The sequence below is a fragment of the Callospermophilus lateralis genome, chromosome X (genome assembly GCF_048772815.1).
Source record: "Callospermophilus lateralis isolate mCalLat2 chromosome X, mCalLat2.hap1, whole genome shotgun sequence".
Lineage (NCBI taxonomy): Eukaryota > Metazoa > Chordata > Mammalia > Rodentia > Sciuridae > Callospermophilus > Callospermophilus lateralis.
In genome coordinates this window covers 53,514,149-53,532,285 of record NC_135325.1, presented here as the reverse complement: position 1 = coordinate 53,532,285, position 18,137 = coordinate 53,514,149, and the positions used below count along the sequence as shown (strand labels likewise).

Genomic DNA, 18,137 nt, shown 5'->3' with positions numbered 1-18,137 from the left:
GGAGACACAGTTGCTAGCCTCACTGGGTTGAGTTGTCCTGGCTGGCACTGGCCCTCAGGTTAGGATCATTGCTCTCTGGCCCTTCGTTCAGTCTGCTTTTCCCAGTGTTGGCTCTGATGGTGCCTGGTGGCTCACCATGACCTATACCTTGGCACATGCTCCTTTCTAAATCCCAGGGATATCATTGTAGGATCACGATTAGAAGTTCAAGTTGTTTAGCCAGGTGACCTAGGTTTGAATTCTGACTTTTTGGCTTTCTGGCTGTGTGTCCTTGGGTGAGTTACTTCACCACTCTGTTTCTCAGCATATAAGGCAGGCAGGAAGAGGTCAAAGACAAGGGCCACAAAAAGAGAAAGGAGGTGTGTGACTAACATGAGTAAATATGGGTGTTAGATTCTAAGTTCCATGAGGGCAGAACCCAGGCTTGTCACCTAGTGCTGCATGATTGGAGAGGTAAAAACAAATGAGAGTTCATGCACAAATCTGTACATACATGTGAAAATAGGAGAGGAGCTGAAAACCTTATGTGTGGCACACAAAGCATGTGTGAACAGGTGCAAACGTGTGTAACTGGGAATGAGAGCGTACCTGTGGGAGGCTTTGTGGAAGAATAAGAGTTTCCATTTAGTAAGCAGCATGGTGGGCCAAGGCACGACGCTAAGCCCTGTATGTGCATTATCTCATGCTGCTCTGTGAAGGAAGGATGGTCTCCAGGTAACGGAAGAGTACCGGAGGCACACCAGGATGAAGTGACTCGCTTGGGAACACACGACTGATAAGCAGTGAAATCCCTGGCTCTCAAGTGTAGCCCTCTCTACCTCCCATGGGTGTGGGCAGCTGAGCTCACAAGGCGCTCCTCTGTAGTTTTCTGGGGGTGGGGTGGGGGGCACACAACACCTGAGACTTCCTGCGGCTGCTGGATATTCTTTTGTATCCCTGGGCTCCACAAACTGATTTTGGAGCTGGGTGCTTCTTAGGTCAAGGGAAATGATCACTGCTCCAGTTCAGAGTCCAGGACAGAGGAACCATCCATGGACTTGAATTCTGAGGGATCGGGTGGGGGGTGGCATGGTGACACAGTGACTTAGCAGTCTCAGGTGGGGGATAACAGCCAGTGGCGTAGGGAATGCTTGGATAAGAGAGTCCCCACCATCCTTCATAGATTCTGACAGTCTCCCAGACTCCCCTGGTGAATAATTTTTCCCTACCTCAGGGGACTGAATCACTCTATCTGAGGCCCGACAAGGTGGAACAGGAGGTGGGAACTTGGAGTCACTGGTCCTGCCTGTGGCAGGGAGTAGGTCTAAGCCCTGCTCCTGAGGCTCCTGTGGGCAGGTTGAGGCAGAAATGATGTGCCATGACCAGGGGTGACCAGCATGTGGAGCAGGCCTGGACATAAAGAGACCTCTCCTCACTTCCTCTTCCGCCCTCCCCACCCAGAATTACCTGTTGGCTCAGGAATTACTTCTGTCTTTTCTCCATTTTCCAAATCTGGTAGCATAGCTTCATCTCCCCCAGCCCCTACCAGGTTTGGGGCCATCCTTTAGAGGGACACCATGTTGGCTGTGGAAAGAAACAAAATCTGAGGCCAGTTCTGGGATTGGCGGTAGTGGTCTTAGCTGAGAATACCATTGGGCTGTGGCTAGGAACATAGACGGCCTTTCCCAAGCCTAGGAACATCTTGGAGGACTGTGAGTGAAGAGCAGAGTCCCATCCTTTCTGAAAGCTGTCGCTTTCTATACATGATCCAGCCTTGAACTACAAATGAACCCCAAAAGCAATTAAGCAGGAAGGGGCTAGAAACGTGGCAAATCAGAATGGTGTAGGGGAATGGGACAGGCTTTGGGGACACATACACCAGGAGTCAAATCCTGCTTCTCTTAGTGACCAGTTCTGGGACCTTCAGTGAGTTACTTCTTCCCCTTGGGCATTCCCTCTTAAATAAAATGGAGACAGTGGAACTCATTTCAAAGGTTGTGTTAGAAACACATCTAACATGGCTCTTGACACATAGTAGGCATTTAGTACATGGCAGATTGCTCTCTATATTCAGGTTTTTATGTCCTGACATGCACTTCAGGAATCTAATTTCCCAGTGGGACTATTGCTATGTCCTTGTACTTATTTTTTTTTTAATTTTGTTGGTGCTGGAGATCAAACTCATGCATGCTAGGCAAAGTACTCTACCACTGAGCAATCCCCTAGTTTACCCCTCAGTGCAAGGTCCAGCTGGGACTCAAGAGCTTCTAGACTATTCTTGCTCTTCCCTATCTAACTAGAGACATCTCACCATCAAGGCCTTGTCCCTGAAGGTGGGATGAGCTCAGCTTCTTCCTTTTTATTTTCCCCAAAATAGAGACCCAGTCTACAGCCCCAGAGATCATTAGAGGATGCAGTAGCAACTCAGCAGCTCAGTCTCCCATTAAGTGAGATAATGGACATGAAACTGCATATAAATGATAGAGCATTTAGGGAATGTTGCTCACCTAATTATTCCCAAAAAGAAGCAGCAGGGAGGGCTGGGGTTGTGGCTCAGCGGTAAAGTGCTTGCCTGGCTGTGCGGCAGCCCTGGATTCAATCCTCAGCACCACATATAAATCAATAAAATAAAGGTATTGTGTCCAACTACAACTAAAAAGTAAATATTTTTAAAAAGAAGCAACAGGGAGACTATCTATCCTCAGAATTCCCAAAGCCAACCCTGAACCCAGATCTTTCTCACTCTCTTCACACCTGGCGGCAGTTCTTGCCAATGCCACGCCTGTCCACGACAGTCCTGGGTCTAGTATTCAAATGCGCCCCGTTTGTCCCAGGCGGCGGCAGTGCTGTGGAAGACCAGCAGGGGGAGACATTAGCACGTGGGTACCTCTCCTGGGGTCCCACGGAGGAGAGTGGGTCGGACCGGGAGGGTCTGAGCTATGGGAATGAGCCAAGTTATAAGCAAAGAGGCAAGGAGGGGCGGCGAGAATGGGCTAGGGCTTAGAGACAAAGACCCAGATGGTGTGGTGAGGCCGGGAGAGGCTGGACTCCTGCATCTCAGGGCCAGCATGCCTGCTTTTGCTTTTTCAAAAGGACCCTGCCCTGCGCCTTTGCCTCTCGAGCTGTCGTTTTCTAGTCTTGTCTTTCTCGGGGGGATCGAACCCAGGACTTTTATGCGTGCTAGGGAAGGGCTCTGCCACCGAACTATAATCCCCAGTCCCTGTGAGGTCTTTATCGAGGTCCCTTCTTATCCCTGCTTGCTTATTCTAGGGCCTCGCCGGCGCCTTCAGACAGAGCAGGATACTAAGTCTGTGTCCAGGGACCCCACAAGGCTCCCCCTCAAAGCCGATGTTCTGAAGGCCTGGTATCCCGGTGCAAAAAACTCCCTTTCCCCTACGGACCTGATACATTTCCTGAATCTTCACCACCCACTGCTACCGCAAGCCAAGGGTGCACTTCCAGGGTGGAAGGAGGAAAGCCCACCAGAGCCCCACGTGAGACCTGTTGGAGGAGTAGACAGGCCGTCCTTGCTCACCCAGTACTTTTGTCCCACCACCCACTGTTATCGCTTTTGTTATGTTCAGAGCAGGCTCAAGGCGCACTTTTAGAACAGAAGGAAAGCCCAAAGGAAAGCCCACCCCAGCACAGAGCCCTTCGTGAGACTGGACGGGGAGCAGACAGACAATCCTTGCCCACCCAGTACTTGAGCCTCCACCACCCACTGCTACCACTTTTGTTACGTTCAGTGCAGAGACAGTGCATTTCAAGAGCAGAAGGAGGAAGGCTCTCAGAGCCCCTATGTGAGATGGGAGGAGGAGCAAATAGGCAGTCCTTGCCATGGTGGTGGGCCCAGAGTAAGACTTCAGGACGTGTGTGTGTGTGTGTGTGTGTGTGTGTGTGTGTGTGTAAAGAAAATGATGGAAGTACTGTAGTTTCCTGGGGTACTTGGGATAGGGCTTGTCTCGCCCAGGTCAGTGGGTCAGGGTTTTGACTGGATGTGCAAGGAGGAGAACAGGCCGGCAGCTCTCGAGAAGCTCCAACTTCCCACGGGCAGAGCGCTCTGGGAACCGAGCTAAGCAGAACCCAACCCTAACCGCATGAGCCGCACATTCAGATTGGTGCCATCGGCAGCGCGGCGTCCTTAAGAGCTCCCTGAAACCCCGCCCCCTTCCTGCTAAGAGGGCGTGGCATAGGGCAAGGACCCCGCCACGGAGCTTGCTATTGGCTAGAAAGAGCAGGGTTGGCCTTGCGTTCGCCTGAGCAGGGGAGTAGACAGCTCAGCGGCAGCGGAGGGAGTCTATGCGCGCTGGACAGCAGTGGGAGGTGTGTGAGACCTGCTCCGGCCGCAGACCCTAGGGCTTAATTGCCGGGGAGCAAGGACTCGGCGACGGGGCTGCCGGGCTACCCGGCTGAGGCTTCAAAGGCGCAAACTGATGGGACTGGCTCGCTCGGCAGCGTCTCCCCGCTCTTTTAAGTACACTGAGCGGGGCCCGCGCTGAAGTCGAAGCTGTCGGGGGGCGCGCAGCCCGGAGTCCCAGTGTGGCCCAGAGGAACGGAGCCCGTGTCAGGGCGACCCATTCGGGAGCCTGGGGACCGAGCTCATTTTGTGGGGATACCCCCACTTCTTCCCAGGGCCGCCAATCCCAGGACGGTCGAGGCGTCGGGGCAGGCACCGAATCCTCCGCGGGGAGACCCCGTCGGGGAGAGGGCGCACAGTCCCAAACTCTCTCGGGGAGCCGAGCAGAACAAGGCGGAATCACCCGGGGGCGCAGAGCCCCCGTCACGCCTCGTGCGGCAGAGAGGCCAGGGGAGCTAGTCCTCGGAGGCCACAGCCCATGCCCGGATTGGGGGCGCCTGCCCAGTGAGTCCTCCTGGCCGGCCGGGCGGAGAAGAGCTACACCGAAGCCGGCGGGAGGGGAGCACTTCAAGGCCGGCGGCTGCGGAGGATGGGCGCCTGAGTGGCTCAAAGCACAGCGCAGCACGGGAAAGCGAGGCGAGCTTTGCTGAGGAGACGCCAGGGGATTCCGAAGTGCAGCCTGCCCCCGGGAAGATGGCCCGGCCTGGGCAGCGTTGGCTCGGCAAGTGGCTTGTGGCGATGGTCGTGTTGGCGCTGTGCCGGCTCGCCACGCCGCTGGCCAAGAACCTGGAGCCCGTATCCTGGAGCTCCCTCAACCCCAAGTGAGTAACTTATCTGCTCTGATCCCTGGGGGTTGGAGGCACTCTAGGGTGAGGCCGCGCGCCCCCGAGTGCGTGTGAGGAGGTGTTCGGAGGAGGAGCGGCGCCCCATTTTGTCTCCTGCTTTTTCTAGTGTTTTCTTGCGGGCAGGCGGGGCAGGGTGCGGCGGGGTGCGGTGGGGTGGGGGTACTTGTGACCCCTCGGCTTCCCAGCCTTCGCCTCCGCACGTCCCGGATCAAGAGGAGATGATCGCACCAGGCAGAACTGGGGAGTCCCGGCGCTCAAGAGCGCACCCGAGAGCTGGGTGGGAGAGGGAACGCAGTCCCCTCCAGGGCCCCTGGGAACGTGGTGGTTTTCTCCGAGAGCCGCTCCGGAGGCAAGCTTGACCTGGGTGGGGGACGAGGCCAGAACACAGGTTCCTCATTTGCTTAGCTGTGGGGGTAACGCGGCGCGGGACCCGGCGCCTGGGGCGAGTGGCAGCGCCTGTATCCCCACTCCAGCTTCTCCCATTTTCGTTTCTTTCTTCCCTGTTTGCCTCCCTGGCTTTTTGCTTTGCCGTCTCTTCTTGTACCCCCCCTCCCTGCCGGGGCGGTAGAAAGGCGGGCGCCGCTCCCAGGCTCACAAAGGCGGCGGGTGGAGAGGGGCGGAGTGGGAGAGGGGTTGTTTGTTGGGGGGGGGGGTTCGATCCAGCGCCCGTCGGGGGTCCAATGGAGCCGGCAGCAGAGCTTCTTCGAGGGCCCGCCGGGGCGAAGAGTGGCGGCCGAGCGGGAGAGGGAGGTGGGTGGGGAACGAGCGATTCCTGCCCAGGCAGGTTCCTTTGGTCCCCTACTCTGTGTCCCCGAGATTGGGGAGCTGCGTTTAGCTTTTTTTTAAGGGATTGGGGGGATATAAAGGAGATCCTTTCTTTTCTTTCTTCTGCTTCCCTCCACAACTCTCTCTCACCTCCAAACAACACACACACACACACACACACACACACACCTTTCAGGGCGGTGGCTCAGTGGTTTCTGCGCTGTTAGTGGGGAGTCGCTGGGGCTGTTGTGGTGACCTCTGGACCTTTTTCTCTTTTGGCTTGCAGGACTTTCGTTGGAACCCGGGGTCAAAATCGCTCTCCAGTTTTCTGGAGGTCCTGGCAGTGTGTGGACAGCCCCACACAAGGGAAAACTGGGGGCTTTGACCTGCCCCATCCCTCCTCTCCAAACCCCGTATCTGGAATTTTCACTGTCCACTATTGCCGGCTCCCAGCTAACTTCCCAGGCCCCTGTCTGCTGTGGCCTCTTGGTTTCCAGGGGCCGAGCATTTCTCAGCCCTGGAGTGGGAGAAAGTGGCTTCTTTAGTTCTCTTCCTGGGTTAAGATAGGCTTCTTACTACTGGTCGGTGGGATGGCTAAACTAGGGTCAGGGTGGACAATTCTGCTTTGGTACAAGGAAAGAGAGACTGGCAAGAATTTCTCCCTACCTAGAAGCCAAATGGAGTGCAGTGCTCTTCTAACCGCAGAGGCTCAAAGTGGTCTGGGAACCCTGGATTGCAGAGCCCAGGGGAAAAGGTTGTGTGAAGTGCCCAGTTACCCCCTGTAAGGATGGAAGCTGGAAATGCTCTCTGGAGCCTGGAGAGTTGAAATCTGCCTGGGGTAGCCCATCCTAGGGGCTCATGGGAGTGACCTAATTGCTCTCTCGGGTCTCTAACCAGAGATAGCATGCAGCTCCACAGCTGGAAAGGAGCCCTCCTGCAGAGTTGGGGGTGCTGGAAGAAACAAGATCTCTCCTGGAGCTTCCCCGTTTTTTGTGTTCTGAGCCTTTAGTACTCTGGACGGGTTCACAGGTTTGGGGTGGGAATGGGGGGTGGTAGCGGACTCAGTAGAACCTGCCCGAATTCCATCCTGTAATTGAGCAGATCCTGGGAATGGTCGGGGACTGATCCCAGTGCGCTCCCCCCCCCCCCCAGAGTTCCATCTACGCTCAGGGGTCTGGAATGCAGCCGCCGTCTGCGTGTGTTGGCGCGGGGTGGGGGGGGGCAGGAGCACAGGAGGGAGGCACTGCCCTGGGCTCCACTCAAGCTCTGGGGGCTGCTTCTGCCACCGCGCCCAACCCGCAGGCTGCCACAGCCTTTCAAATAAACAGTCTCTCTCTGTCTCTCCCTCTGTACCTCCTGCCCGAGTTCTCCCTCCCTGGCCCATGTCGGTCGTCCTCTCACCCTCCGTGAGCAGCGCTCACCTCCCCTCTCCAGCTCGGCTCGCCTGCTCTCCCTCTTTCTCACACTCCCTCTCACTCTTAGTCACTCTCTGCCTCTTTTTCTCAAGTCCTTTTGTTTCTCGCACATGCCCGTGCTCTCCCTCGCAGGCTCATTTTCTCTCTTCCCTCCTCTCTTCCTCTCCTGGCTTTTGGTCTCTCTCCTAAGCCCTGTCAGGAGCTGGCACCCCCCCCCCAAACAAAAAAATCTCCCAGTGCCTATAAACCCTGCTTAATTGCTTCCTCATTGGGAAAAAATCAAAATAAAGAAGTGATGGGGCTGGGGGTCTGCTTTCAGGTTCCAGGGCGCACACAGCCCCAGCCTGAACTGAAAAGGGAAGCTGGATGGGCTGGCTTGAGACTCCCAGCTTCTGTCCCAAATTGGTGCTGGAGACTTGGGGGGGGGGTGGCAAGAGCTGCTACCTCCTGGGCCCCTCCTGTCAGATTTGCCCCAAGAGTACTGAGTGGGGAGATGGGTTTGGTCCTTCTTGAGTTTGGTAGAAATCAGAGTGTGTGTCTACACGCCTGAGTCGGGGGCTGTGATCTAAATGGTCCCAGAGCGGCCCCCTCCCCCAGCCTCTTCCCCTGGAGACCTTGGGGCAGCCGGCAGGCCTCACACTTGAGTCCTCAGCCAAGTCCAGCTGCTGCAGTTCAGTCTCTCAGTCCTGTTCTGACCCCTTCCTGCCCCCCACTCAGGTTCCCCCACTTCCAGGGAGGGGGGAATGTGCCTGAGATCACATTACAAACCTTCCCTATGTGGGGGTGGGGGTTCAGCTTGACATGTGGGACCCTTGACTCCAGCATGGGTGGGGGCAGCTGCAGACCCCAATTCTTGCTTGCCTGCTACAAGCCAAAGTGTTGGTCCCAGCCCCCTCACAGCTGTTGTAGCTCACAGTCCTGGGGAGGCCAGCTCAAGGGGCCTCTTTCCGGGGTGGCTAGAGACCTGACCTCTTCTACTCTGGCTGATTGGCCACAGGTGGGGGCCTGAGAGTGATGGGAACCCAGCAGTTTATTAAAGTTGCCAGTTGCTCTGCCTCTCTACCCCCACCCAGGGCAGCCAAGCAAGGGCAAGAAGGGCCTGTGAGGTGCGGGTGAGGGCTGAATTGAGGGTTCCTTTTCTTTCTTTGAGCTCTCTGTCGCATCCCCAGCTCAGGTAAATGGGTACTCCTGGATACTACTGTGCATCGCTGTTTTCTGGGGTTAGGAGTGTGGGGAGAACAGGCCAGTCAGGAGGCTGCTGGTTGCCATGGGAACTCCAGGTTTGGGGGAGGGTCCACCCTGTGATTATTAGTGGAGCTGAGGTGGGGGATGCTCACCAGCCTATTCTAGAATCTTGGCCCTGTGAACCTTCGAAGCCCCTACTGGGTGCGTTATTTTTGTCTTGTGTATTGTAGTAGTTTTGGATCTGGGAGCTAGCAGCCAGGGGTGTGAGCATTTTCTACTACAAAACGACACTGGTTGGCATGCTAACTAACAGGCAGGCAGCACCTTGCTCCTTACCACATAGTCTCCTCTGTAATCTCATCGGATGCTCCCCACAGCCCCCTGGAGTAGGTATTGGTCCCATTTTCCAAATAAGGGGGCATATGCCCAGCAAAGCGAAGTGACTTGTCTGAGATCAGTTGGTGACTTGTCTAAGGGGGCAGAGCTGTGCTGTGTGCCATTCTTTCCACATCATCCTGCTGCCCCGGAATCTAGGAAACACAGGAATTTGAGGTAGGGCTCTGCCAGAGGTGCTGGCCCCCTGCTGCTCCTGGCTTCCACTCTCACCTCAAAGGTAGGCATGCATCTGCCCTTGTGACTCAGGCCCTGTGTAACTTAAGGAGTGCTCCAGCTTCCTCATTTAACTCCCTAGGCTACCTCCCAGGGCAGCCTGCTGGGGCCACCTGAATCCCAGGCAGCCAGCTAGCAGTGTGGCACTCCCCCCTGAGCTCTGAGTAGCTCTGGGCCAGGAATCTGTCTTCCTCTCAGGGGCACCATGGAGAGCAAACAACCTGGAGGTGGTGTTAAGCCTTCCCCAGTGGACACTAGTTTTGGCCAGCTGGGGCAGAGGGGTGGCCATAGTTCATGTAGGTGGTGAGGGTGGCTTCCTCTGGGACTCTCCTGGCTTCCCTGCCTCCGACAGAGCTGTGTGTGTGCCAGGACCCAGCTGCTGTTCCTGCCCACCCACGCCTGGGCGGGCACTGCTGGGACACGCCAGGCCTGCTCCTGCTGCCTCGGGGGCTGGGTGGAGTTGGGGGAGTGAAAGAGGAGCCTTTAATTTGGGGGCTCCCCACCCTAGCTGAGATGAGAGCAGACTTGAGCTCTGGCTTGGGGTCCGTCCTCCACTGGTCTTGCCACCCTAGGGGAACAGGCACAGTAGTGGTAGGGTCACCAAATCAAGGCTGTATGTGGCTCAGATCTTCTTCTGAGCTTGCATTTGCATGGTCTTCCATCAGACTCCACCTTCGCCATTCTCTGATGACCCTGAGTCGCTGGAGCCTGAGGGAAGGGTGGGAGGCAAGGGAGTTTAGACCCAGTGGTATGCAGGCAGCTTTCTGTCCCTGCTGCAAGATCTCCCCCTATAGATCATCTGCAAAAGGGTGGAGAAGACCTCTTCCCGACAGAAGATACATGAGGGGAGGGCAGGGAGACATTGGTTTCTGACCAGTCCAGGACCTTGAAGGTTGCTGTTCCCAGATCCTCTAGGCTTTTCATATACCAGGCTTCTTTTGAGCAATCATGATACTACCTGTAAGCTCAGTAGAATGGCTGAGGGAGGGATTTGGGCTACCCTAGATGGGAAGGGGCCAACCATAAGACAGGAGCCAGAATAGTCCTGGCTGCCTCCCCCAAGTCCTTTTACACCCTGGGGTGGCTCCCTGGGGTCCCCAGGCTATCAGAGGCTAGGGAGCAAAGGCTTCAGGGGTTACCATGGCGACCTGCTTCAGGCTTCCTGCTGGGCCATGTCAATCCCCTTATTTTCCAGAAAAGGGCTTTGTCTGGGGGTGGCCCCAGGCAGGAAAGCTTGGCTCAATAATGGGTGGGGGGGCGTTAATAGTTTTTGAAAGGTGTGGAGGATAAAGAGTTTAACTTAGAGACATGTTTTCTTTCTCCTCTTCTACTCCTAACCTGGTAAGAAAAAGGAGAGACATAGAGGGTCTCCCTATAAAGTGTCATTAACATTGCTCCTGGCTTAGGACTTTACTCTCAATGTCCACTCTTGGTGCTCCCTCGCACTTTCTTGGGCTTCTCACAGGCCAAGATGAAGTTTGCCCAGTGCTGGGGCAGGGGGAGATGCTAAGCAGCTACCGGTGTGGGCGGTTAGGGTCTGGGACATCAGGTCTCATCAGACTCCCCTGCCTTTCCACAATTTAGGGGAAGGTGAGTTTACATCTGCCAGCTTCTATGCAAATGAACTAATGAATATTTATGAAGTTTGTTCACTAAGGTTGGCAAGACTGAGGGGTATTGAGAGCAATAGTGCCCCCCCACGTCCCTACCTTGTAGACTTCTGTTTCCTCAATGTCCTTGGGTTCAAGGTAGAACACTGAGTAGACTTGTTCCATCTGGGGCTTCTGGAGCCTGGGTGGCAATGGCAGACTGCACCAGGACAGACAAGTCTCCTAGGTGAGTAAGCCACGGCCAAGTGGTTAGAAAGGCAAATTGGGGCCTGGGGATATAGTTCAGTTGGTAGGGTGCTTGCCTCGCATGCCCAAAGCCCTGAGTTCAATTCCCAGCACCACAAAAAAAAAAAAAAAGAAGAAGGAAAAAAAGAAAGATTGGCCTGTTTCTCTTTCCAGTACCTTCTGTGTCTTTTTGAGGTACAACCAATGTTTTAGGTTCTCTTAGACCTCTAGGGATTATCATCCTGGTTGGCTTCTGGCCCCTCTAGTTGATTTTGAACACCTTTCTCCTCAGTGGGAACATTCATCTGATCTCTGGAAGTCTCTAATGTTTCTTTGGGCTCTAAGATGTTTAGAAATTGTCTGTTCCTGCCATCTGGATAGAACCAGTGTGGGCACTGGAAAGTGACAAATGCCTTGGGAACTATAAAAACTTCAGTGAAACTTGTGGGCTTTGCATGGTACATGGAGAGGGGCATTTCCTCTCAAATGTTCATTTGGGCCTCCGTCCCATGCCTACTTCCTTTCTGGCATTTACCCTCCTAAGCATAAAGATGGCAGCTCCCAGCTTGGTGGAGCATCATGTGGCAAGGAAGGAGGGCTGCTTTTCTTCATCTACTCCATCCACTTGATGAGTTCCCTCCTGTGGATGAGGACACAGGGTTTGGCAATGTGAAGGCATTTGCTCAGATCTCCCAGTAGTCCCTCATTGTTTGTTCCCACTGTGTGTCATGAGCCTTCAGAAAATGGAACCACTCTCCTCCCAGATGATCATAGGAGCACGTGAACTGGTGCCTTTGGCCAACACAGCTGGGCAGCATGTCTGTCTCCTTCTCCTTTTTAAGCACTACCTTAAGCCCTCCGCTACCCTGTTAGAGGGTTTTTGTCACCAGGGGAATGAAACCCACCCTGCTTGTCCTGGCCCTTGAGGCCTTTCAGTCTGGCCCTAGCTGATCATTTCCACCTCTTTCATCTTTCCCCTGTCCCATCCACTGCTGTCCACTCTTGCTGCATGTTGGATTCTTATTCTTCACACAGGATCCACCTTCATCCTGCCCTTTCTATGGAACCATCTCTGACCATCTCTGAGCCATCTTTTTTTTCCCTCGACTGCCTCTATTTAGCCCTTGCTGCTTGAAACATCATCCTCACAAGTAACCTACAGCTAGCCTAGGGTTATCTTTCACTAGCTAGAGTGTGGGCCTTTTCTGGGCCAAACCAAACAATAAAGTCCTTGACAGTGGGGCTGTTTCTTCTCTTCCTATTTCCAGTCTAAGAAACAAGACTAGGCTCAGGGGTACTTAGTGTTAGTGCCTGATCTCTGCCTGTTGGCAGATTATTGCTAAGAAGGATTTGGAACTGTTGAGTGCCTACTATGTGCAGGGTGTTCTCCAGGTGCTGCCTCTTCTCTCCACTATAACCCTGGGAGATAGGGGCTCCTATCACCCCCAGTTTACATGTGAGGAAACTGAAGCTCAGAGAGATCAGGCAGCTCATCCAAGGCCACGGTTCTAGTCAGAGCCTAGCATTGCCATATCATTCCCCAGTCTGTTCTTTTTTCTACACGCTACTGTTGCACTCTCAGCTCTCACCTGCCTAGGCTCAGAAATGGGAAGCTCTGCCTTCTTACTGTGCTTAGGCAAAGGCAGAGTCGAACACATAAGTGGCCCTAGACAGCCACCCTTCCCTGTTATACTCTGGTGCCTGGCCTCCTAGATTACAGCATGAACCCTGGCTCAAAAGGCATCTGTCTGTCTACTCTGAGGATGTGGAATGGGAGCAGTGTGGAGGTGAGGGGTCAGAACACAGATGAATGGGGTTCCTGGGGCCCTGTCTTACGTGATTTGATGTCTCTGGGTTGGGCCCCTTCTCCCCCTCCCTCTGTTCTTCTTAGGAGTGAAACTGGCTATTTGTGGATTCAGGCTCTTTTATTATGGGGGTGGGGTGGGTCACCAGTAGGACATTCTGGAGTTGCACCTGGCCAGACACTGTGACCATCATCCTTTGGCTCAAGGCAATGCCTATTCGTATTTCCTCATCACACCCAAGATTAATAAGAATGGGGGAAAAGGCATGGGTCCCAGACAGGTTGAGCTCCCCCAGCTTTGGGCTGGGAGCTGCGGGGGTGGGAGTGAAGGCATGTGTGGGCTTGCTCTGTGTGTGTGTGTGTGTGTGTGTGTGTGTGTGAGTGTGAGAGTGTAAGAGAGAGAGTGTGTGTAGGAGAGAGGAAAGAAGGTAGCAGTGACCATGAAGGAATGTGAATGTGTTAAAGAGGCAGGGGGGACAAGGTTGCCTCCTCCAGACAGCCTGGGCCTGACACCTTGGTACTCAGCCCATTTGGCCACGTCAGCCCCCTGCGGAAATGCCACATTAGGACAAAGGGCTCCCCCAGCCAGGCAGTGCCCCACCCTGCCAAGCACTCAAAGCCTGGCAGCCTTGCCCATGGGCCACCCCTTCCACACCCTGCTGGCAGTGTGGTTCTCTCTCCCCACCCCCAGCCTGAGGATGGGGGAAGGGCAGAAGGCCTACTCTCGATATCCCCACCCAGAAGGCCCTCATTGCCTGTTCCCTTCATTTTGGGCTGGTCTGGGCCCCTACAACCCTGAAGCTGACCACCTCCTCCTTTCTGGACAGGTTCCTCAGTGGGAAAGGCTTGGTGATCTACCCGAAGATTGGAGATAAGCTGGACATCATCTGCCCCCGAGCAGAAGCAGGGCGGCCCTACGAGTACTACAAGCTGTACCTGGTGCGGCCAGAGCAGGCGGCTGCCTGCAGCACTGTGCTGGACCCCAATGTGCTGGTCACCTGCAACAGACCGGAACAGGAAATCCGCTTTACCATCAAGTTCCAGGAGTTCAGCCCAAACTACATGGGCCTGGAGTTCAAAAAGCACCATGATTACTACATTACCTGTGAGTCCTCCCGCATTGTGTGGCTCTCTTCCCTCCTGCTCCAGTGGAAGCTTCTAAGTGGTGCAGTGAAACCACACACAGTTCAGGTCCTACCCTTTGAAGACAGGCGTGCTCCCCTCCCAGTTTGGCCTTGGAATTCTGGCCCCAGCATTCCCTGTGTGGCCGGCCGCCAGCTTGCCTTGGCACCAAAGGTTGGGTGGGAGAGGCCTCCAATTCCTGTTGCTTTCTGTCTCCTTTTCTTGCCCACCTAAGATCTAATCTTGGGAATGGCAGAGTTGGCAGAGCCCTTTGGGACCAAGCAACTTCTGCCTTTTTCTTATCAGGTAACTGAGGCCACCAAGGGACCTTCAGTCACATGGGGAGTTAGAGATAGGTTTGGGACTCCAATCTGGTTCTTCTGATCTTGAATTTCTTCCAGTCCACATAGAAGCCTCTCTCGTGATGCCAGGTCTAATTGCTTTGCCTCTGAGCAATATCTCTTAGTGGGAAGGCATCTCTTAATGTTGTCCCTGAAAAAAGAGGGACCAAGGCCTGGGCATGGGAGAGGAGCACTGCCTCTTGGGGAAGGACTCATTCTTAGCCTGGCTGGGCTGGATTACAGTGTTCCTCACGGGAGGGAGGGACGTAGAAAGGTTCACAAGCTGCTTGCCACTCCCTACTCCCAGTTCCATCTCTGTTGGCTGAGGCAGCTTTGAGATTTCTGGGTAATGCAGGCAGACATTCCCTTCTTCCTGACTTCTCTGGCTTTCCCACAGCAACATCCAATGGGAGCTTGGAGGGACTGGAAAACCGTGAGGGGGGTGTATGCCGTACACGTACTATGAAGATTGTCATGAAGGTTGGGCAAGGTGAGTGGCCAATGTGAGGGTCCAGTTAAGCCTTTGGAATGCATATTCCTGGCTGGCTGGGGTGTTGGGAGTGGGGGAGGAGGACCGGGTTAAAGTAGCTAAGGTCCCACATTTAGATGACCAAGGGCATCTATGCTGGCAGGACCCCTCCCTCTCATCTGTCCTATCCCTGCCCTCAGATCCCAATGCTGTGACACCTGAGCAGCTGACTACTAGCCGGCCCAGCAAGGAGGCAGACAACACTGTCAAGACAGCCACACAGGCCCCTGGTCGGGGCTCCCAGGGTGACTCTGATGGCAAGCACGGTAAGTGTATATGCTCCAATGCCCTCTCAGGCCCCGTCTCAGAAGAAACCTAATCTGGGCCCACCCTGAAAACTGCCACATATCTGTAGTAAATTTAGATGGCAGTGGGCACCCTATGATGGCTTCTTCTGACTCCAAGGCAGCACTGTTTACAGCCATCAGTGTCAATGGCACCATCTTCCCCTGACTAACCATTCCTCCCTCCCTGCCCCTTCCTCAGAGACTGTGAACCAGGAAGAGAAGAGTGGCCCAGGTGCAAGCGGGGGCAGCGGTGGGGACCCCGACAGCTTCTTCAATTCCAAGGTGGCACTGTTTGCAGCCGTGGGTGCTGGCTGCGTCATTTTCCTGCTCATCATCATCTTCCTGACGGTCCTACTACTAAAGCTACGCAAGCGGCACCGCAAACACACACAGCAGCGGGCGGCTGCCCTCTCGCTTAGTACCCTGGCCAGTCCTAAGGGGGGTAGTGGCACAGCGGGCACTGAGCCCAGCGACATCATCATCCCCTTACGGACTACAGAGAACAACTACTGCCCCCACTATGAGAAGGTGAGTGGGGACTATGGGCATCCGGTCTACATCGTCCAGGAGATGCCACCCCAGAGCCCAGCGAACATCTACTACAAGGTCTAAGTGCCCAGCGTGGCCTCGGGCCCCCGAGGGACAGACGGCCTGGACCGGACCTCTCCTTTCTCCCCCATGCCCCTCCCCTTGCCAGCTGTGCCCACCTTTGTATTTAGTTTTGTAGTTTCTTGACTTTTATAATCCCCCATTTTCCTTGCCCCCTGGGCTTCGGAGGGGGGTGTTTGTGCCCCCAACCCCCATGCTCTTGTGCCTTCCCCCTCTGGCCAGGCCTCTGGGCTCTGTGGGGGCGCCCTTTCTCGGAGGGCAGGGTTGGACGCTGATGGACAGCAAGCAGGGAGACGGCCCCCTGGCCCTGCCCCCTCCCTTGCCCCCTTTCCCCTTTCCCAGGACTGCTCGTCCACTATCATCACTGTTTATAATGCTTTTGTGTTCATTTTTTTAGCTGTCAACTCATTTTCATCTGTTTTTTTGAAGAAAAATGGAAAAATGTACAAGGCAGCCCCTCCCCAGGCTCTCTGAGCCTGGCCTGACCCAGTATAAGAGGGCCTGGGGCAGAACGTGGCCAGCCAGGAAGCACAGGACGGCATTTCTTTTATAGGCTCCTTGGTATTTCAGGGAGGGTGGGGGGAGGGCAGGCCAGGGCCGTTCCTGCCCACGAGGGAAGAGGAGAGTGCCATTGTGCAAGGTGTCCCGCCCTCCCCTCCTGACCCTCCTTCTACAAAGCTGATCCTGGCAATGGGGTAGTGGCTGCCACCCTTCCACCAAAAAAAAAAAAAAAATCCCTTCCTTGTGGGATTCTTGGGCATCTCCTGCCTCCCTCACTCTCACGGTAATTAATGTCTTAATTGGCTGTTGCCTGGGGAACAGGAGAGCTGCTGCAGGCAGATGACCTCATGGGGGGTGGAGGGAGGTGAGGTGCCCAGGTGGCTATTTGCCCTGCAGAGCTGGGAGTTCCCCCAGCCCTGTTCTCTCCTCACCTTCAGCATCCCTCAGCCTGGTGGGGAAACAGAGGCCCAGGGTGGAGACCTAGGCGGGTATAAGGCTAGGTGGTCTGCTCCTTTTCTGGGCTCTAGCATAGTTGGGTGCCCCCCACCCAACCAGCTCCCACTGTTCCTGCTCCCCAGTCTTGGGCTGGAGCCTGGAAAGAGGAAGAGGCTGCCCCAGGCTGGGCCAGCCCGCCGTGCACTTTGACCCCTGCTCCTTGCCAGCATGGCTGCTAACAGACTGCCACTTGAGTGCGCCTTGCAGGCACTCCCAGAGCGGCCATGGAAGGAGCTGGCCTTACACCATCCACCTCCACACTGCCTCCTAGCCAGCCGACCACCCCAGTGCCAGGTGGGAGAGGGAGCAGAACAGCCAGCCCCTTCCAGGTGGCAGTTGGAAGGGTTTTTTGATTTTTGTTTCTGTTGCCATTTGTGTAAATACTAGTCTTTTTGGAAAAAAAATAATGTAAAGATGTTTTGTATAAACTCCGAATTATTTTCTGGTTGCTTTTTTCTTAGAAAAAATGAGAACTAAAAAAAAAAAATTAACCACATGGAGAAATGGGTGTAAAATGGTGTCATGATGTTGGGGAGTGGAGCGTGAGAGTGTGCACGCGTGCGTCAGTGTGCATTTGTGTGTGTGCGTGCATATGTGAGATTCCGTGTGCCCCAAGTCACTGGTAATGTGAACAGAGTGGCCATCCAAGCCAAGAAAAATATTTCAAGTGCCCCATGATCCTGCTGCTCCTCTTTCCCTCAGGTTTCTGTGTCTCCTTGTTCTGCCATGGAGCATGGAACCATTTTCTCGTGTCTATCTTGTCACCTCTGTGGCACAGGCCATGGACATCTGCCCAGTCTGACACCAGGCTCAGCTAGAAATGATTGGTGGGGGAGGTGTTCCCATGGGGACCTGGGTGTGTCTGCAAGTACTGCCACCACCTGGCTGGGGCTAGATCTGGGGCCTGCTGGCAGGCCCAGCCCTATCCACCTCAGGACACTTGGAGGTCGATAGAAGTAACTTCCCAAGAGCTGAGCTTTGGCCGCAGCCCACTGGGGTGGTTTCCAGCTGCCCAGTCCACCTCTCAGCCAGGATAATCTCCCTATACCTGTCTTTAGAGCTCGGCCACACCAGAGCCCCCACCATGGCTTATGTGGGGCTTCTGGCTGGTAGTGGGAGCCCTCAAGCTAGGGCAGCCCTGTGCACCCAGCCTCCCTCCCACAAGCTGATGAGTAACTTGCTCGGGTCAGAGAGTATGGAGAAGGCCCCGAAGAGGGTTTGGCCTGGATCCCACAGCAGAGACACAGACTGGCAGGGCTTAGGGCCATCCTGCTCTAACCTGGAGGAGCCTGTGGGCCTTGTGGGGGGACTCCCTGTGGAGATGCTAAGACAGATGTCAGGGGAGGAGGACAAGTGAGATCCCAGCAGCTAAAAATGGGTAAGAAGGCAGTAGAGGAAAGGAGGAGGAGGAAGGAAGGGGAGGGTGAGTAAGGGATCCAGAGCAGGAAGCCCCAGCAAA

The 18,137-nt window shown here is 54.9% G+C and overlaps 1 protein-coding gene across 1 annotated transcript; it reads left to right on the top strand.

The window, feature by feature from the left end:
• The first annotated feature begins 4,230 nt into the window (after positions 1–4,230).
• Efnb1 (ephrin B1) lies at positions 4,231–17,113 on the top strand. The gene is made up of 5 exons (XM_077106631.1): positions 4,231–5,157; positions 13,622–13,899; positions 14,655–14,747; positions 14,927–15,052; positions 15,273–17,113. The coding sequence occupies exons 1-5, from the start codon at positions 5,030–5,032 to the stop codon at positions 15,683–15,685; spliced, it is 1,038 nt and encodes a 345-aa protein (XP_076962746.1). The 5' UTR covers positions 4,231–5,029; the 3' UTR covers positions 15,686–17,113.
• Positions 17,114–18,137: the final 1,024 nt, after the last annotated feature.